Here is a 21,975-nt window from a genome sequence, read left to right as displayed (position 1 = left end):
CGGCACTGGTTGTCAAGAACGTCTCTCCTTGCTCATCACATTGCGAACTTTCGTTTTCGTCTGCGAAATGTGTGAGAATCAACATTATGCTACTTCCTCAGGTCTTTTCATGTGGATTCTGAGCTTAGGTGTGTCTGGAATGTTTTCCTCAATTACCGACAATAAAACAGCGTAATTTAAACGCTGAGTGTTGCCGTAGTTTGCTCCAACTTAGAGCCGTGAAACGAAGGGTTGAAACGCGAGTAAGAGGGTTTATGATGACCTTTCCAACGTGTGACACATCTACGGTGGCATTGGGCAGAACTGCGATGAAATTTGGTGCCAATGTCACATCATTAACACACCTTACAGGTCACATGAACTTCCGAGCTGTGGCCATCTTTTCGCATGTGTATGAGGCGTCGTCGCGCCCAGCAGTGACTTCGGAGGGCACCACGCTTTTGCACAATTACAGAGGAGATTGTAGGCTCCTTTGAGCCAAATTTCAGACTAATATATCGCAATGGGGGTTTCGAAAAACTGACGCGTTAATTCTCTTGTACAATGTAAGTGTGGCAACACGCGAGTGCTGAATCCCGCGAGGCTATGTGCTGCCTGCGATACAGCCGTGACATTTGGGTAACCTTCTCAACAGGCGTTAAGCAGCGAGACAATGTTACGGTCCGGCCTACGGAGGGCACCACTTTTGGCAACCCCACTTTTCAGGTGCAATCACATACACGGAAGTAGTGGTTCGCTCGATACCTTTCTGCCCGCCAGGTATTTATGTGGACTGCTCGGACCGAAAAAAAGGAATCGCCTAAAAAGTCAATCGGTGGTTTTACTTCCAGAATAGACGGCCAGCCTTCTAGTTACAACTAGCTGCAGTGGATAAAAGATTACTGCCAGTCTTCCACAGGTAACAGGACTTAGAATTTCTCGGAAATATCCATTAACTGGAGTAGGACCTTGATTCAGAATGAAACTTGTCGAATACTGTAGCTGACATCGGCTGTCTTTCGAACCAGTGTTATGTCTTGCACATTGAGCGCCAAAGAAACTGGTATAGGAATCAGTTCTCAAATACAGAGACATATAAAGATAAAAGAAACGGCGCTGTCGTTGGCAACGCCTATATAAGGCAACAAGTCTCTGTCGTAGTTGTTAGATAGGTTACTGCTGCTGCAATGGCAGGTTATCAAGATTTAAGCGTTTGAACGTGGTGCTATAGCCGGTGCACGAGCGATGTGACACATCATCTCCGAGGAAGCGATGAAGTGTGGACTTTCCCGTACGACCATTCTACGTGTGTTCTCTGAATATCAGGAATCCGGTAAAACATCAAATCTCCGACGTCGCTGCGGACGGAAAAAGATACTGCAAGAACGGGACCAACGACGACTGAAGAGAATCGTTCGACGTTACAGCCTGCAACCCTTCCACAAACTGCTGTAGTATTCAGTGCTGGGCCGTCAACAAATGTCAGCGTGCGAACCATTCAACGCAACATCATCGATATGGGTTTTTGGAGCCTAAGACCCACTCGTGTACTGTTGATGACTGCACAACACAAAGACTTACGCCTCGTCTGGGTCCGTCAACAACGAAATTGGATTGTTGGTGATTGTGAACATGTTACCTGGTCAAATGAGTTTCGTTTCAAATTGCATCGAGCGGATGGAGGTACACGGGTATGGACAACCTCAGGAATCGATGGATCCTCCGTATCTGCAGCGGACTGCTCAAGCTGTTGGCTTGTGTAGTTCGAGTGATATAGGGCCTCTGATAGGCCCTGATACGACACTCTGACAGGTGGCACGTACGTAAGCATGCTGTCCGATCACCTGTATCCATTCACGTCCATTGTGCTTTCTGACGGACGTGGGCAATTCCGGCAGGACAATCAAACGCCCCACATGTCCAGAGTGGCTCCAGGAACATTCTCCTGAGATTAAACAACACCGCTGGGCACCAAATTCCCCAGACATGAACATTATTGAGCATATCTGAGATGCTTTGCAACGTGCTGTTCAGAAGAGATGTCAATCCCCCGTACTCTAACGGATTTATGGACCGCCCTGCAGGATTCATGGTGTCAGTTCCCTCCAGCACTACTGCAGACATTAGTCGAGTCCATGGCACGTCGTGTTACAGCACTTCTGCATCCTCGCAAGGGACCTACAAGATATTGGACAGGTGTACCAGTTTCTTTGGCTCTTCAGTGTATATAGCGGACTGAGTAATAAAAAGTGAGAACAGTGACTATGAACCGTCTCTCAGTAATTGTCTTACTCGTTGCCATTTTGGTACAAATGGTACAATCACCATTGGGCGTGTTGTGTTTTATGGTACTCTGTACCCTATCGAAACTCATTGCTGAAGTGTACCTTCCACAATACAGCATGGAGTCTGAGTCAAGATTTTCATCTTATCATATGTCATGAGTAGTGGTATTACATTCACAACTCCGCCACTGAAGGTTCTCTATGTTGTCCAAGCGTAGTGCAGCGTTATTTCAGTCACTAATGAAGCGATGATGCCTGCATACAGACGGAAAAGAAGCGTTTGATATTCAAGAATCGAAGGAAGGATTCCTGCACTACTTCTCCAGATGCCAGGTGTACCAAGAAATGGCGATGGTTTTGACTGGAGTGAGCGCGGACGCGACACAGAGTGCCAAATGCTACCACATAGCCCAGACGTGGGGACTGGGAGCTATGAGTATTTTGTAGAAACAGGTTTTGTCGGTATGGGCGGACGAAGTACAGATCACCTGCTTATAGAGGACAGCTGTGGGGAATGGACGGCAAACGGAGCAATGTCAACAGATCAACAGGAAAGAACAGCAAAGTGTTTTTCCAGCTTGTCTCTACCATTACGCCAATAATTTCATAAAGAACACTGTTTTAGTTGGAAATATACATATTTGCCTTTATTTGTGCAATGAGCAGGAATAAAATGAAAAGTGCCTATAAGGATATTAACAAGATCAAGATAATGTTACCGATGTTTAAATTTGCAAGAGCTTAGCGCCTTGTATCACGCCTAAGAGACAGAAGAGAGCAGATAGATATAATGAGCCATGGTTGTGGTGTGACAGATGGGCTCTGATCCAGTAGCCAATTGCAAGTAGTTACGACGGTGGCGGAGAGGTGCCTGCATCTTACGGACTGCGAAATTATCAGGCAGTTAAAACTACAAAATGGTTCAAATGACTCTGAGCACTATGGGGTTTAACTTCTGAGGTCATCAGTCCCCTAGAACTTAGAACTACTTAAACCTAACTAACCTAAGGACAGCACAAACATCCATGCCCGAGGCAGGATTCGAACCTGCGACCGTAGCGGTAACGCTATTCCAGACTGTAGCGCCTAGAACCGCTCGGCCACTCTAGCCGGCAAAAGTGTACATTTTGGAAACAAAGCGACTTTCATTAGTTATTGCTAATTTGTTTAGTTATTGGCGCGTATGACGGTGCGAATGCGAAGTATTAAATAAATCATACTCAGGGCAAATTGTATGTTTATGACTGAGAAAACAAGAAACATTTTATGGCAATTTTGTTATTTAAGAGGCAGTCTTTTTGATACTCGTCGATTTTATAAATTTGTTCTTTTGATACATCGTTCAAAAATGCTATTAAAATGTGACTGATCAAAAATAAAAGATGCCTGATTGCACGGTTGAGTACTAATATTGGATTGTTGCGATGTATATCAGCGTATTATGTAACAGTTCGTTAGCTCGTATCAAAATAGGAGAAGAGAATTGAGCTCTGATGTCTAAGTGCACTACGGAGCTCAGGCTCGATAATGTTCAGACGCGGGTATAAGGAGCTCTAAATAGATGTGCAAATTCTGCGGAATAGTGATTACAAATTTGATCCAGGAGTATCGCAAAGTGAATGAGGACGTGTGAGGAAGACGAAAACTTGAAATTCCAATTTTAATTGTAAACTATGGCTGTTGAATAAGCAAAATACGCGTGCTGTGATATATAAGCCGTGACCGCAAACTGAACATTTATAGTGGTCAAATTGTGTGAAAAACCGTTTTGTAACCTTTTTGGTATCGGTTTCGGTTAATCACCAAAAGCTGCCTATAACGACTGAATGTGATTGCGTGTCAATGCGGAAACTATAATTTTAAGTTACCACGGAACTGGCAGTGTGTTGGTGTCAAACAACTGACAGTATATTAAAGTTTTCACTCTTGAACTACCTTTCAGTTGATCGTTCAGCTTAACCTGATACTGAAAAACATTTGTTGCACCCGTTAGACTCGTGTAATGCTGCTGGGTGTACTGTGGACCTGACTGCAGAAGAAGAAATTACCGCAACGTGAATGGCATTGTTTCTGTGGGACGAACCACAAACAACCGCGACGTTGCATGCGAAATACAACAGTGAGCAGAGTCAGACAGCTGCTGGACAGTGGCTTACGGTGTGCATATGCAGCCCTCCGAATGGCGAAGAAACAGCACTACGGATTTTCAGTTACTACACCAGTGACCTGCTTCTTCAGATACAAGATGATGATGAGCCGTGAGTGGCTCGTGTTTGTGCCATTCCTTATTTTACATCTCGTTTTTACAATACTGGCACCTCTTTATGTTAATTTTCAATTAGTGGTGTCACTGAGCTGCTGCCTTGCCTGCCCGTAAGCGGCAGCAGCAGCTCATAGCAATATAGGCCCTGCCGTATTATCTTTGCTGGACTGCTGTTACTTTCCGGTCGTCGTGTGTTGTTGGGTCGGACCTGGAAATGTTGAGTTGGCACGCGGAACAGGTTTAGTCGAGGCGCGGCAGCAGTGAGGTCCGGACCGCCATGTCTCGCCCAACGGTTGCCGACACACATGATTGGAGTGGCGACGACTTTGGTTGGTCGTCGGTCGGTTGTCTTGCCGGACGACGTGTATTTCGCCGACGATCGCTTATGGGTTGGCTGTGTGTGCCGACTCGTGATTCGTCCCTGTTATTGTACAGGCACTGCCGTTACTATTGTCTAGTTCTTCGTGCAAGTGTTCGTGAAACTGTGTGTAGTTTGTGTGATTTTGACTGACGAGTTATTTTAAATGTTGTCAGCGTACTGGCTCTGACGAGTCGGTCGGTTGGCGTGGAGCAGTGAGGAATTCACGGTGGGGCGTAGTTTGTCCGGGGCCCGCTAGCGGTCTCTACGCGCTGACGGAGTATGTGGCGCTGATCCCATTGCTACGAGGTCCGTGGATCACCGACCCTCAACACAAACGTTGAGGTTTGATTTAACCTACCAGTAAGTCAAGACTGTTCACATTGTGCTGTTTGGAGTTCGTTGTCGGCTTTTGGCAAATTCCCGAGAGCAGCAACGTGGTTTTCAAGTTGCAAAATTCTAGCCACCCTCCGGTGGAGTTTCACTGTATTTAGTTATTTGAATTGGAGTGCACCAGTGGAATCTTTTGCCTTGTGGCCGTTCCTGTTACCTGCCCTGGGCGTTGACGTAAATTTCAGGCAGTGTAGTTTCCTCATCGTGTTGTTGCTGTCCAGCACGGTGCGTAATTTGACAGCTCCGTGTATGATTGTTTGTAGGCGCCAATATCTTCTACGCTCTGCCGTTGAGCTCCCTGTTATGCCCTGGTCGGGTGAAGTGGAAGTCATCTTGTCTGTGGGTCTGCTGACTGTCGGTCGATTGGGTTGTCGTCGGATCGTGAATGGTTGACCCGACTGCCTGTCTCACCTAAGCGAGCGTTAGTGTTTGAACTACAGGCCGACGCTCGAAAATCTGGGCGCTATTGTGTATACTACGTTTTTTTAAAATTTGTTCTTGTTGTTGGTACTTGTATGGCTTCTAGCCGGTTTTGTGTTTTAAATTAGAGTTGTTTTACTCTTAAGGCGTTCAGCCTAGTTTAAAGTACTGTTTCACGTAAGCCCTTCGGCAGTTTAAAAAAGTTTAAGATTTTTTAAGTCTTCGGCCTTCAGCCGGTTTGAGTTTTAGTTGTTGGTTCTTAAGGCCTTCAGCCTATATAAAGGAACTGTTTCACCTAAGGATTTTGGTATTTAAAAAAATAATGTTTTGGAGATTTAAGTGTTCGGCCTTAACTTGTTTACTTCAGCGTAACTAAAGAACTTTTTTAAGATAAGGCTTGCTCTTAAATTTCTGTTTATGCTTGCGTTTGAAGTCATTGGTCTTCAGTCGTTTTTAAATTGAAGTGGCCGGTAATTAAGTCCCAAAGATTAAAGCTGTGTGTTTAAAAAAAAATTGGGCTGTTTTAATGTTTGATCAAATAATAAAGTTGTATGTTCGAGTGTAAGTGACAGCCCCTTATTTTAGCCCTCTTCCACAATTTATTCTATCTGCCCTGTCCTGCGGGTTTAGCGGGGCACTTCAGAGGAGTTAGGGCGTTGCATTAGCATGTTCGAGGTGTTTAGCACAGACGTTTATGTCAGTGACACAGAGCACAGAACGGGCAGGCTTACCTCTGCCGCGAAGGCGAGCCTCTTCCGCTCGCCGCCGGACAGGGCGCCGTCGATGCGCGCGTCACCACGGTCCTCCAGCCCCAGCTGCGCCAGCAGCTGCTGCAGCTGCCGGTCGCGGGTGCTGCTGTGCGTCCGGCGGTCCATCTTCAGCCGCGCCTGCGAGACAGTCGAGGGAAAGCTGGACAACAGGCCCTTGCTAATTCGTCTATTTGATGTGGCCACTCACTGATGCACCTGTGCAACGCTTAAAATGAAATTGTTGTCAAAGTGAAAACACAGGAAGAGTGACAGATAAAACGACAAACCACTTCTTTGCCACGACATATCGTAGAAAACATCTGTTTGAGTTCCGTAATATCTGAGTTAAGGGGGTGGGGGGTAGGACGTCAAACGGGCCGACTTGGAGCAGGAGAGACATCACAGGACATTTTAATTTCCAGTGTCTATACTTTCACAAATAAATTCATAAAACTTTGTCAGCATCACCAGGAAGGATTCAGGATTCACACTCACTGCAGCGTAAGTTCGAAAACATAACAAAATAAATTTTTACGTGTGAAATTTCATAATTTTTTTCACTTACTAATAGCAGCATTTGTTGCTATAGGTACACTTTTCTTCGTAAGTTAGCTTGATTCTTCGATGAATTTTGCACAGAACACATACCATACTCACAGGTGTCTGAAACTCTAGAAGTTATTTAATTTATGAAAAAAAACTGTCAGTCGACAACATGGCGGATAGCGCAGTGCGCCTGTGCAAAATACGTGATAAAAAGTGTTTGTGTTGTTGCAAAAAAGAAGAAAAGCCAGGAAAAAACAAGGAGAGGAGAATGTAAGTAAAATTAACAGCTGATAGTGTGTGACTTTAAACTCGCGAAATTGAAGTAAATGATTGGAGTTGTTGCTTTTGCACAGGCCTGCTGCAGCATCCAAACTGCTGTTGAGTTTGTACTACTGTAGTAACTGAAGATCCATGTAATTTGCCAGCTGAAGATGGGTGCAAACCCGAAATGCATATTGGCGTAAATAAAAAACGCATTAAAAAGTGGCTGGTTGCCGTATTCTTTCAGTGAAATATCATTATCCACGGATATGGAGCTCAACAGTCCAAATAAAATGGACAAATTGTTATGTATTTTTCATATCTGACCGAGAAGCCAAACACCAACTTCCAAAGATTTGCCTTAAAAATTGTTTCACAATGAAACATTTTCATTAAATATTTCATACCGTATTTCACCCCCATTAGAAAGGGAATCCCCCCCCCCATGAACCATGGACCTTGTCGTTGATGGGGAGGCTTGCGTGCCTCAGCGATACAGACAACCGTACCGTAGGTGCAACCACAACGCAGGTGTATCTGTTGAGAGGCCAGACAAACGTGTGGTTCCTGAAGAGGGGCGGCAGCCTTTTCAGTAGTTGCAGGGGCAACAGTCTGGATGATTGACTCATCTGGCCTTGTAACACTAACCAAAACGGCTTTGCTGAGCTGGAACTGCGAACGGCTCAAAGCAAGGAGAAACTACAGCCATAATTTTTCCCGAGGGCATGCAGCTTTACTGTATGATTAGATGATGATGGCGTCCTCTTGGGTAAAATATTCCGGAGGTAAAATAGTCCCCCATTCGGATCTCCGGGTGGGGACTACTCAGGAGGACGTCGTTATCAGGAAAAAGAAAACTGCCATTCTACGGATCGGAGTGTGGAATGTCAGATCCCTTATTCGGGCAGGTAGGTTAGAAAATTTAAAAAGGGAAATGGATAGGTTTAAGTTAGATGTAGTGTGAATTAGTGAAGTTCGGTGGCCAGAGGAACTAAGCTTCTGGTCAGGTGACTACAGGGTTGTAAATACAAAATCAAATAGGGGTAATGCATATGTAGGTTTAATAACGAATAAAAAAATAGGAGCGCGGTTAAGCTACTACAAACAGCATAGTGAACACATTATTGTGGCCAAGGTAGACACGAAGCCCAAAAATGGTTCAAATGGCTCTAAGCACTATGGGACTTAACATCTGAGGTCACCAGTCCCATAGACTTACAACTACTTAAACCTAACTAACCTAAGGACATCACACCTCCATGCCCGAGGCAGGATTCGAACCTGCGACCATAGAAGCAGCGCGGTTCCGGAATGAAGCACCTAGAATAGCTGGGCCACCATGGCAGGCAACGAAGCCCACGCCTACCACAGTAGTACAAGTTTATATGCCAACTAGCTTCGCAGATGATGAAGAGGTTTATGAAATGTATGATGAGATAAAAGAAATTATCCATATAGTGAAGGGAGACGAAAATTTAATAGTCATGGGTGGTTGGAATTCGATAGTATGGAAGAGAAGGGAACGCATTAGGTGAATATGGAATGGGGGTAAGGAATGAAAGAGCAAGCAGCCCGGCAGAATTTTCCACAGAACATACCATAATCATAGATAAGACTTGGTTCAAGAATCATGAAATTACGTTGTATACATGGAACAGGCCTGAATATACTGGAAGCTTTCAAACAGGTTATATAATGGTAAGACAGACATTTAGGAACCAGGTTTTAAACTGTAAGACATTTCCAGGGGCAGATGTGAACGCTGACCACAATCTTTTGGTTATGAACTGTAGATTAAAAATGAAGAAACTGCAAAAATGTTGGAATTTAAGGAGATGGGACCTGGATAAACTGACTAAACCAGAGGCTGTAGACAGTTTCAAGGAGAGTGTTCGGGAACAGTTTACAAGAATGGGGAAAGAAATACAGTAGATCAAGACTGGGAAGCTTGGAGAGATGCAATGGCAAATGCAGCAGAGGATCGAGTAGGTAGAAAAACGAGGGCTAGTAGAAATCGTTGGGTAACAGAAGAAATACCGAATTTAATTGATGATAGGAGAAACTAAGCGGGGATGGATAGAGGACTAATTTAAGGATTTAGAGGCATATATCACTAGGAGTAAGATAGATACTGCCCACAAGAAAATTAATGAGACCTTTGGAGAAGAGAGAACCACTTGTATGAATGTCAAGAGCTCAGATGGAAACCCATTTCTAAGCAGAGAAGGGAAAGCAGAAAGGTGGAAAGAGTATATAGAGGGTCTATACAAGAGCGATGTACTTGAGAACAATATTATGGAAATGGAAGAGGATGTAGATGAAGATGAAATGGGAGATACGATACTGCGTTTGACAGAGCACTGTAAGATCTAAGTCGAAACAAGGCCCCGAAAGTAGACAACATTCCATTAGAAGTACTGGTAGCCTTGGGAGAGCCAGCCCCGACAAAGGTCTACCATCTGGGGAGCAAGATGTATGACACAGACGAAATACCCTCAGAATTCAGGAAGAATATAATAATTCCAATCCCAAAGATAACAGGTGTTGACAGATGTGAAAATTACCGAACTATCAGTTCAATAATTCAGGGCTGCAAAATTCTAACTCGAATTCTTTACGACCGAATTGAAAAACTGGTAGAAGCAGACCTCGGGGAAGATCAGTTTAGATTCTGTTGAAATGTTGGAACACGTGAGGCAATACTGACCCTACGACTTATATTAGAAGATAGATTAAGGGAAGGTAAACCTACGTTTCTAGCATTTGTAGACTTAGAGAAAACTTTTGACAATGTTGACTGGCATACACTATTTCAAATTCTGAAGGTGGCAGGAGTCAAATACAGGGAGCGAAAGGCTATTTACAATTTGTACACAAAACCAGATGGCAGTTGTAAGAATCGAGGGGCATGAAAGGGAAGCAGTAATTGAAAAGGGAGTGGAACAGGGTTGTACCCTCTCCCCGATGTTATTCAATCTGTATACCGAGCAACCAGTAAAGGAAACAAAAGAAAAATTCGGAGTAGGTATTAAAGTCCATGGAGAAGAAATAAAAACGTTGAGGTTCGCCGATGACATGGTAATTCTGTCAGAGACAGCAAAGAACTTGGAAGAGCAGTTGAACGAAATGGATAGTGTCTTGAAGGGAGGATTTAAGATGAACATCAACAAAAGCAAAACGAGGATAATGGAATGTAGTTGAATTAAATCGGGTGATGCTAAGGGAATTAGATTATTAAATGAGACACTTAAAGTAGTAGATGAGTTTAGCTATTTGGGGAGCAAAATAACTGACGGCGGTCGAAGTAGAGAGGATATAAAATGTAGACTGGCAATGACAAGGAAAGCATTTCTGAAGGACAGACGTTTGTTAACATCGAGTATAGATTTAAATGTCAGGAAGTATTTTATGAAAGTATTTGTATGGAGTGTAGTCATGTATGGAAATGAAACATGGACGATAAATAGTTAAGAAGAGAATAGAAGTTTTCGGAATGTGGTGCTGCAGAAGAATGCTGAAGTTTAGCTGGGTACATCACATAATTAATGAGGAGGTATTAAATAGAATTGGGGAGAAGAGAAATTTGTGACACCAGAAGAAGGGATCAGTTGGTTGGATATGGTCTGAGGCATCAAGGGCTCACCAATTTAGTACTGGAGGGCAGTGTGGAGTGTAAAAATCGTAAAGGGAGGCCAAAAGATGAAAACACTAAGCAGATTCAGAAGGATATAGGTTGAAGTAGGTACTGTGACATGAAGAACGTTGCACACGACAGAAAAGGATGGAGAGCTGCATCAAATCACTCTCTGGACAGATGACCACAACAACAAAAACAGTGTCAGAATTTCCAAAAACAGTGACAAGCGCACGTTTTACTTCCAACAAATGAGCCAAATGCAAATTTTCATAGATTTAGTTTCAAAAATACTTGCACAATGCAATATTTCCAAACAAATTCCATTCCCTATTAAATCCCCATAGGAGAGGAATTTTCAAAAACAGTGGAACACGTATTTTTTATTTCTAACTGAGAAGCCAAAATTAAATTTTTATAGATGTATCTTTTAAAATGCTTTCATAATGAAATAGTTTCACAAAAGACCTCATCTCCTATTTCACTACCTCGGGGACTCAATTTCCAAAAACACTGAAACAGCTCCCTTTTTATTGGTAACCCAGGAGTCAAATACCAATGTTCATAGATGTAGCTTTAAAAAGTACTATAGTATTTCTTTAATAATGACATATTTTCGAAAAAATCTTTCACACAGTATTTCAAACTCATAATGTTAAATTTCCAAAACCGCTAGACCATGCATTTCTTTATTTCTGACCGAGAAATAAAATACAAATTTTCGCAGGTCTAGTTGCAAAATTGCGTTAATAGCGACATTAAAAAAAAGCCTTCCATCCCTAATTCACACCCTCAGGGCTAGAATTTCGAAAAAACTCTTCTTAAACGACGCCTGCAGAATATCAACCTCATCCTCTCCAAATTTCAAATTTCTGTTCTAAACATTTTGAACTGGGCGATGGTATATCAGTCAGTCATTCAGTCAGAACAACTGCCTTTTGTATACAAAGATTATACCTCTTAATAAGTAGATTATGACAGTATGTTAAATTCTTAAATTCGGTGAATAATGATGCGAAATATTGAAAATCAAATTTTTTGTTGACCTGCAAGCGTTCTACAGGCAACCTGTAACTGACACTGGTAGGCGCATAGTAGTACAGATCAGGACAGACTACCGGTGCTATGAATACAGGTAGGAGCAAGCTACCAGATTGAGGAAGGCTGTTTCAAATGGCGACACAAAGGTGGACTGTTTTTGTCTTTTGCTTCATAATATGACGATATTCACCTCAATCTTCGGATATGGCTGATGTACATGTCCATCAATAATATGATAACTGCAGTGAAGGAGCACGTAGTTTAGTTTCGGTCTCAAAGTTCTATGCGAAAGAATTGTGAGCAGTTATGGTAGGGAAGGATATTGTGAGACGTTACTGCCGCGCGGGGTAGCCACGTGGTCTCGGGCGCCTTGCCACGGTTCACGTGGCTCCTCCCCTCGGTGATTCGAGTCCTCCGCCAGGTATGCGTGCGTAAGTTACTTTAACTTAGATTAAGTAGTGTGTAAGCCTAGGGTCCGATGACCTCAGCAGTTGGTCCCATAGGAACTTTCCACAAGTTCCCAAGACGTTACTTTTGTCAGAATGAACTACTACATTTTAATAAGCATTGTTAGCGGTTCGGTCAGGTGATAGTAGTTATCAGAGTGTAAAATGTTACGAGACGTTCTGAAGTAAAAGTATGTCTTGTCGATCTAGGGAATGAAGAATCTATCACCGACTCGAGCATTTCCAAAGACAGTGGCGTTAGCCAAATCAGCAGTACAGGACTGAGTCCGACTCTTCAGGTACAAACTCTAGTAAGAAGTCGGAAACCAATGATAAGTGATTCAAGTAACGATAACTACTTACATTCCTGGGTATACATCTATACAAACAGAACAAAGAAGTTCAATATTTAATTTCTTTTACGCATAGGTTACTCTATGGTAATCCCACACCAGGCTCACAGACTGCCGTACTCCGGTTGTAGTAGTGTCGAGTTCTCTCACTCGCCGTAGCTAATGAGTCACGAAAAAAGACGGTTGCACCTTTCCTGTACCTCCCATTATTATGTCCGGTGAATCCTGTTAAGACTTGCGTGCAACTGGTTCATTTACAGGCTGCTTTTGATGCAAATGCCGTATGTTCTGCTCTTAGGCTTTGCTGTGAGCACTAAAAGAATCAGCTAAGCTTGACTCCCACATTGTTCGTTGCCCAGTACCTTAAAGGACTAGCCCTGCGTTTACCTTATAAGCGATGACACACATTGAAGAATTTTTCTGAGTCTCGAAGTCTGCTCTAGGACACTGTCGTGACCAAAACGGACTGGGTGTTAATGACCCGAGACCAGCCCTGTGTCTACCTTCGCTGTGGTCGCCCACATAGGAGAATTCATCGAAACTGAAGGTCCGTTCTTGGTCTTTGTCGTGAACATTAAGGGAATCGTTACCGAGAGAATACCCCTTCGAACATTCTGCGTGGTGTCTGATTGTTCTATATCGTGTCTCCCTACCACTTTCGCTCAACGACGCTCTGCGCGTGTTTTTTAGGGAATTGACAAGTTTGAATCTGGGACCTGTTGCTGGTAAGGAAACGTCAGACCACACATGAGATGTAGAGTCCAGAAGAGTTCAGTGAGACTAGAAATAATATAATCAATTACTTAATGATTTCAGCGTCAGCTCCACTTCACTCCCTGTAAAAGAATCTTAATACTAACTAAATTTAGTGGGAGGGGTTCAAGGCTTTCCTACTTTAGTTAGCTGTTAAAATAACGTCGAAAAAACAGTTATGTTTACCATTGGAGTTTTTATTCTACTCACAAAACATTGTTTATAAATTGTACTGTAGATAAAAGGAAATATTTTAATACAGGATGATAAAAACCAACTGCGTTCAACAAACATGTGAACGAATATTCCCTGAATGGGTTTCCAAGTTCTATAATGGATCTAAGAATGATCTATGCCATATAACATCAATAATCTAGATTTAAATTAAGTTTCATCAAAGAGAAAACTATCAAAAATGGTCTACAGTGACCCTCTGTTATCTTTAATTACTTATTTAACTCGACATAAATTACAGTGGCTGATGTGGCTTCTCAATAATTATACACTCCTGGAAATGGAAAAAAGAACACATTGACACCGGTGTGTCAGACCCACCATACTTGCTCCGGACACTGCGAGAGGGCTGTACAAGCAATGATCACACGCACGGCACAGCGGACACACCAGGAACCGCGGTGTTGTCCGTCGAATGGCGCTAGCTGCGCAGCATTTGTGCACCGCCGCCGTCAGTGTCAGCCAGTTTGCCGTGGCATACGGAGCTCCATCGCAGTCTTTAACACTGGTAGCATGCCACGACAGCGTGGACGTGAACCGTATGTGCAGTTGAAGGACTTTGAGCGAGGGCGTATATTGGGCATGCGGGAGGCCGGGTGGACGTACCGCCGAATTGCTCAACACGTGGGGCGTGAGGTCTCCACAGTACATCGATGTTGTCGCCAGTGGTCGGCGGAAAGTGCACGTGCCCGTCGACCTGGGACCGGACCGCAGCGACGCACGGATGCACGCCAAGACCGTAGGATCCTACGCAGTGCCGTAGGGGACCGCACCGCCACTTCCCAGCACTGTTGCTCCTGGGGTATCGGCGAGGATCATTGGCAATCGTCTCCATGAAGCTGGGCTACGGTCCCGCACACCGTTAGGCCGTCTTCCGCTCACGCCCCAACATCGTGCAGCCCGCCTCCAGTGGTGTCGCGACAGGCGTGAATCGAGGGACGAATGGAGACGTGTCGTCTTCAGCGATGAGAGTCGCTTCTGCCTTGGTGCCAATGATGGTCGTATGCGTGTTTGGCGCTGTGCAGGTGAGCGCCACAATCAGGACTGCATACGACCGAGGCACACAAGGCTAACACCCGGCATCATGGTGTGGGGAGCGATCTCCTACACTGGCCGTACACCTCTGGTGATCGTCGAGGGGACACTGAATAGTGCACGGTACATCCAAACCGTCATGGAACCCATCGTTCTACCATTCCTAGACCGGCAAGGGAACTTGCTGTTCCAGCAGGACAATGCACGTCCGCATGTATCCCGTGCCACCCAACGTGCTCTAGAAGGTGTAAGTCAACTACCTTGGCCAGCAAGATCTCCGGATCTGTCCCCCATTGAGCGTGTTTGGGACTGGATGAAGCGTCGTCTCACGCGGTGTGCATGTCCAGCACGAACGCTGGTCCAACTGAGGCGCCAGGTGGAAATGGCATGGCAAGCCGTTCCACAGGACTACATCCAGCATCTCTACGATCGTCTCCATGGGAGAATAGCAGCCTGCATTGCTGCGAAAGGTGGATATACACTGTACTAGTGCCGACATTGTGCATGCTCTGTTGCCTGTGTCTATGTGCCTGTGGTTCTGTCAGTGTGATCATGTGACGTATCTGACCCCAGCAATGTGTCAATAAAGTTTCCCCTTCCTGGGACAATGAATTCACGGTGTTCTTATTTCAATTTCCAGGAGTGTATAACAGAAAAATCATCGCGTTTCAGATTTTAACTTGTTGTAGCAAATGTGAATACCATGAGCTTTAATTGACGATCGACACTAGTATTACGTAAAAAGGGGGTGTAACAGATGAGACTTCTGCAGTTCTGAGGGAAGCTTTATGCGCTGTTATGCGGCATCGCGTACGTTCATTACCTTGTCGGTCGTTAGGCAGTGTCAGGGGCGGCGGCGGCGATGCTCCACACACCTCGCCATCTCGGTAGCAACCCTCTCGAACTTATCCTTACTACTGTTAACTGAAGTTGGTTTAAGAAAAAGGTATCTGGCTGTGTTTTCAACCGACCAATCGGGGTCTCAATGTTAAGCTCCGCCTACAAAAATTCTGTCTATCCAATGAGAAACGTTATACTTTTCGTGGTTGGACAATATTTTTAATGTCTGCTACGTAACAGAGACGCGTATAGTCTCACGCTAAAACTTGCAGCTGGTGTGTTATCGTAAAGTCTATACTGTTCTTCTGGAGGGCTCTATCTTTTAACATGGGCTGGGGGTGGTCTTGGCGGTCGGCCTGTTATATGGGTGTACGTCCCATTGTCCCGATCTTATCATAGGGCCTTCTAGCTTAACACGGTTCTGCTCTCGGCTTCTGTTCTCGTTTCTCCCCTCGGAACTGCGTCTGTTTCACGGTGGGAAGGTATGACATGCATTTAGGCGTTCTTGTATTAGTTTGTGGTATTCCATTTGCTCACTCGTTGATCGTATTACTTTGGTTAATTTAATGTCAGGAGTTATTCGGAACTATGTGACATATTACCGGATTTGCTATCATTTTCAGGGCTTTCGTGGAAGGTGTTGGATCTGCCTGACATCTTACACCGTATGTTATCGCCCTGTCAGTTCAAAGAGCCCCACGTACCCCTGTTGTGGCCATGCAGCTAGAACGATATTATGGTGAACTGTTGGTTAGCAAAGTGTGGAGAGAGAATTCCGAGCAGATGCGCAAAGCCTGGAGCGGGTGCTCACCATGAGCGTGAGGTGCTCGCGCACGGTGAGGCTGCCGACGAACAGCTCGTGCTGGTGCATGTAGCCGCTGAGCCGCCGCATGCCGGGACCCACCGGCTGGCCGTTGACGCGGATGTCGCCGTCCACCAGCGTACCCGCTGCAGGCAAACCAACCATGTACACACGTGCGTGCACTGCTCTTTCACTTCCTACACCCATTTCACTAGCCAGCACATCGAAGTTTATTGGCGAAACTACCGCCACATGGGTAGCGAACGAAATCTGTTACGGGACTCAGGATTTGTTAGTAAGAAGGAAACATCGTCGGCAGGAGTAGTAGGAATGTAAGAAAATGAAGCCCCTACAGCTGTCATTATGATCTTATTTACTGTCTAGCTACCAGTTTAGGCGCTTCAATGCGCCATCTTCAGGCCTTTGTTGATCTCAAGTTGATTCCGTATTTCTAGATTTCCGGAAAGCTTTTGACACCGTTCCTCACAAGCGACTACTAATCAAGCTGCGCAGCTATGGGGTATCGTCTCAGTTGTGCGACTGGATTCGTGATTTCCTGTCAGGAAGGTCGCAGTTTGTAGTAATAGACGGCAAATCATCGAGTAAAACTGATGTGATATCAGATGTTCCCCAGGGAAGCGTCCTCGGATCTCTGCTGTTCCTGATCTATATAAATGACCTGGGTGACAATCTGAGCAGTTCTCTTAGATTGTTCGCAGATGATGCTGTTATTTACCGTCTAGTAAGGTCATCCGAAGACCAGTATCAGTTGCAAAGCGATTTAGAAAAGATTGCTGTATGGTGTGTCAGGTGGCAGTTGACGCTAAATAACGAAAAGTGTGAGACGATCCACATGAGTTCCAAAAGAAAACCGTTGGAATTCGATTACTCGATAAATAGTACAATTCTCAACGCTGTCAATTCAACTAAGTACCTGGGTGTTAAAATTACGAACAACTTCAGTTGGAAGGACCACATAGATAATATTGTGGGGAAGGCGAGCCAAAGGTTGCGTTTCATTGGCAGGACACTTAGAAGATGCAACAAGTCCACTAAAGAGACAGCTTACACTACACTCGTTCGTCCTCTGTTAGAATATTGCTGTGCGGTGAGGGATCCTTACCAGGTGGGATTGACGGAGGTCATCGAAAGGGTGCAAAAAAGGGCAGCTCGTTTTGTATTATCACGTTATGGGGGAGAGAGTGTGGCAGATATGATACACGAGTTGGGATGGAAGTCATTACAGCATAGACGTTTTTCGTCGCGGCGAGACCTTTTTACGAAATTTCAGTCACCAACTTTCTCTTCCGAATGCGAAAATATTTTGTTGAGCCCAACCTACATAGGTAGGAATGATCATCAAAATAAAATAAGAGAAATCAGAGCTCGAGCAGAAAGGTTAAGGTGTTCGTTTTTCCCGCTCGCTGTTCGGGAGTGGAATAGTAGAGAGATAGTATGATTGTGGTTCGATGAACCCTCTGCCAAGCACTTAAATGTGAATTGCAGAGTAGTCATGTAGATGTAGATATAGATGTAGACCAGCTGTGTGGCTGCATTGAAGAGTTTTTAGCAAACAGAGCACAGCATGTTGTTCTCAATGGAGAGACGTCTACAGACATTAAACTAACCTCTGGCGTGCCACAGTGGAGTGTTATGGGACCATTGCTTTTCACAATATGTCTATAAATGACCTAGTAGATAGTGTCGGAAGTTCCATGAGGCTTTTCGCGGATGATGCTGTTACAGCATTATAAAATTGTAGCGAAATGCACGAACATCTACAGCGGATAGGCACTTGGTGCAGGGAGTGGCAACTGACCCTTAACATAGACAAATGTAATGTATTGCGAATACACAGAAAGAAGGATCCTTTATCGTATGATTACATGATAGCGGAACAAACACTGGTAGCACTTACTTCTGTAAAATATCTGGGAGTATGCGTACGGAACGATTGGAAGTGGAATGATCATATAAAATTAACTGTTGGTAAGGCGGGTGCCAGGTTGAGATTCATTGGGAGAGTCCTCAGAAAATGTAGTCCATCAACAAAGGAGGTGGCTTACAAAACACTCGTTCGACTTATATTTGAGTATTGCTCATCAGTATGGGATCCGTAACAGGTCTTCCAAAGAAGGGCGGCGCGTTTCGTCACAGGGTTATTTGGTAAGTGTGATAGCGTTACGGAAATGTTTAGCAAACTCAAGTGGCAGACTGTGCAAGAGAGGCGCTCTGCATCGCGGTGGAGCTTGCTGTCCAAGTCTCGAGAGGGTACGTTTCTGGATGAGATATCGAATACATTGCTTCCCCCTACTTATACCTCCTCCGTGGTAAAAAAGGGGAAAGAGCGCGCCGCAGCGCGTAGTGTGAAGCAGACGCCTTCCGTTTCTGGCGGTGGCACCGCTGTGGCAATCGCACCTTTGCTCTCTCCCTCTGGTGGGAAAGGGGAAAGGTTGCCTGTTCACGTGCATTTAAGGGGCGCTATGAGCTCGCCAGGTGGTCACTCGGGTTCAGCCTGAGTCAGCCTCTCGTCCGCATTTGTTAGCCACTTAATGTCTGTCTGTCGGTCGGAGTGCTAGTATGTCTCTCTTTGTTGTTGTGGTCTTCAGTCCTGAGACTGGTTTGATGCAGCTCTCCATGCTACTCTATCCTGTGCAAGCTTCTTCATCTCCCAGTACCTACTGCAACCTACATCCTTCTGCATCTGCTTAGTGTAGTCATCTCTTGGTCTCCCTCTACGATTTTTACCCTCCACGCTGCCCTCCAATACTAAATTGGTGATCCCTTGATGCCTCAGAACTTGTCCTACCAACCGATCCCTTCTTCTCGTCAAGTTGAACCACAAACTTCTGTTCACCCCAATCCGATTCAATACTTCCTCATCTAGCAATCTAATCTTCAGCATTCTTTTGTAGCACCATTTCGAAAGCTTCGATTCTATTCTTGTCCAAACTATTTATCGTCCATGATTCACTTCCATACATGGCTACACTCCATACAAATACTTTCAGAAATGACTTCGTGACACTTAAATCTATACTCGATGTTAACAAATTTCTCTTCTTCAGAAACGCGACTGGAATACTCTGTTTCAAATTTTGAAGGTGGCAGGAGTAAAATACAGGGAGCGAAAGGCTATTTACAATTTGTACAGAAACCAGATGGCAGTTATTAGAGCTGAGGGTCATGAAAGGGAGGCAGTGGTTGGGAATGGAGTGAGACAGGGTTGTACCCTCTCCCCTATGTTATTCAATCTGTATATTGAGCAAGCAGTGAAGGAAACAAAAGAAAAATTCAGAGTAGGTATTAAAATCCAAGGAGAAGAAATAAAAACTTTGAGGTTCGTCGATGACATCGTAATTCTGTCAGAGACAGCAAAGGACTTGGAAGAGCAGTTGAACGGAATGGATAGTGTCTTGAAAGGAGGATATAACATGAACATCAACAAAAGCAAAACGAGGATAATCGAATGAGGTCGAATTAAGTCGGGTGATGCTGAGGGAATTATATTAGGAAATGAGACAGTTAAAGTAGTAAAGGAGTTTTGCTATTTGGGGATCAAAATAACTGATGATGGTCGAAGTAGAGAGGATATAAAAAGTAGACTGGCAATGGCAAGGAAAGCGTTTCTGAAGAAGAGTAAAAAATGGCCGGCAAAATGAGTGTCTTTCCAGTCCGCCAGTAAAAGAACCCAGCGAGTGGTCGCCCGGTCAGGGCTTACTTCCTGCATCTGAGTCCGTGCGTTAGGCCGCCAGTCTGCTCGAGTTTGCTCAGGCAATGGTCATTTGCGGTTGGATCGATCGGTTGGTCGGTCGCGCATTGAGACGCAAGATGACTTGTCCGCCGTGAGCTGTGGCGCATGTGAAGTCGCCACGTGGGTCCAGAGGGCCGCGGCGTATAGCGAGGGGTAGTAGCTTTGCGGTCGACACGAGAGCAACAGGAGTCAACCCACGACATCGGTCTGGCCGGCGCGGGCTGCGACGCCGTGAGACGGGAGATCGGGGTGCCTTCCTGCGTCCGTTGTAGCGGCTGGCAGCGGACGGTTCGGGAGGGCGATTTGGGGGCGCTTCGCCAAGTCTTATCGAGAAATCGCCGTTTATTAGAAGTGATTGGTTATATGTTGTGTGATTACTCTCGTTAAATTCTGCTTGTTTTCTTGGTCAGTCTCTTGTCCCTAGCTTGCTCGTCTGTCTCTCGTCCGCATTTGTTAGGCAGTTACTGTAGAGCATGTTTGGCCAACCTTGTATAATTTTATGTAAGACTGCGTTTCACGGGCTTTTATTTAAATGGTCATTTTAGTATATAAAGTTGCCACCCTTCCACCGTAAGACTTTCTTAGAAGTTAAAATCAAGTTGCAATATTTTAATTTTAGTGTTTTGTACAACTTCCATCCCTGCTATGGGGTGCATAGGTTGCGTGCTTGTGTGAATTGTTAAAACTTTTACTTTTAGGTAATCTGGTGTGTTGCAGATTTGCACCAGTGTAGTCTTTCAGAGGTTGTGAACGGTCGTGACTACGGCCGTGTCAAAAGGGAGCAGCAAGGTTCTGAGCCCGAAAGCGCAGAAAAAAAAGCTCTTACGAATAAAATTTCCATTTGTTAAAAGCAATTTGATTTTGATTTCATCAGTTACTCCCTGGTAACTACTTCCACGATCACATAGTGTGATTAAATGTGTTAATGTTCTGGAGGAATCGCTAGTACATAAAATTAATTTTTAAGAATATTCTTTGAAATTATATCCACGGTTCAACAATGCCCACAATCTGTAGATAATGCAGCGTCATCATGATGGAAAACACCCTCTAGAATTGTGTTCGTGAATGGTACCACAAGACGTCGAATCACCAGGCTGACTTACCAATGTGCCGTCAGGTTGCGTAGGATAATCACAAAACTGTTTCTGCTGTCGCACGAAATGGCACCCCAGACCATAACTCCTCGAATAGTTTCGGTGTGTCTAGTAGGCAGACAGGTTGGTTGCAGACCTCCTTCCAACCAACACACGGCCATCACTGCCACCGAGGCAGGACCAGCTTCCATCAAGAAACACAACAGACCTCCTCCCTGCCCGCCAATGAGCTGTCACTTGACACCACTGAAGTAGCAAATGGCAGTGGTCGGGATCAGTGGAATGCATGCTACAGGGCGTCTGGATCGGAATGTCGTTGAAGTAACTGACTTTTAACAGTCTGTTGTGTCACTGTGGTGCCCACTGGTGCTGAAGCTGATGCTGATGCAGTGCGATGCGCCAGAGCCATAAGCAGAATACGACGTCTTCCCTCTTAGTGTACAACTGGCCATTAAAATTGCTACACCACGGAGATGACGTGTTACCGACGATAAATTTAACCAACAGGAAGAAGAAGCTGTGATATGCAAATGATGAGCTTTTCAAAGAATTCACACAAGGTTGGCACCGGTGGCGACACCGACAACGTGCAGACAACAAAGTTTCCAACCGGTTTCTGATACACAAACAGCAGTTGACCAGCGTTGCTTGGTGAAACGTTCTTGTGATGCCTCGTGTAAGGAGGAGACTTTGATAAAGGTCGGATTGTAGCCTATCGTGATTGCGGTTTAT

General features: G+C 44.8%; 1 protein-coding gene across 2 annotated transcripts in view; it reads right to left on the bottom strand.

Moving 5' to 3' along the window:
* The window catches only part of LOC126354403 (protein scarlet-like), a 188,627-nt gene that overhangs the window by 116,369 nt on the left and 50,283 nt on the right, over positions 1–21,975 (bottom strand). For both annotated transcript variants that reach the window (XR_007565320.1, XM_050004014.1), the window contains exons 4-5: positions 16,402–16,538; positions 6,430–6,585 (exon numbers count right to left, since the gene is read on the bottom strand). Coding sequence is in view for 1 of the 2 variants with exons in the window: in XM_050004014.1 (XP_049859971.1) it covers positions 6,430–6,585; positions 16,402–16,538 (293 nt within the window). In the remaining variant the exon portion in view is untranslated. The remainder of the gene's footprint in view (positions 1–6,429; positions 6,586–16,401; positions 16,539–21,975) is intronic.

The sequence above is a fragment of the Schistocerca gregaria genome, chromosome 3 (assembly GCF_023897955.1).
Source record: "Schistocerca gregaria isolate iqSchGreg1 chromosome 3, iqSchGreg1.2, whole genome shotgun sequence".
Lineage (NCBI taxonomy): Eukaryota > Metazoa > Arthropoda > Insecta > Orthoptera > Acrididae > Schistocerca > Schistocerca gregaria.
Note: the sequence above shows the minus strand (reverse complement) of the source record. Positions and strands in the feature narration are given on the sequence as shown.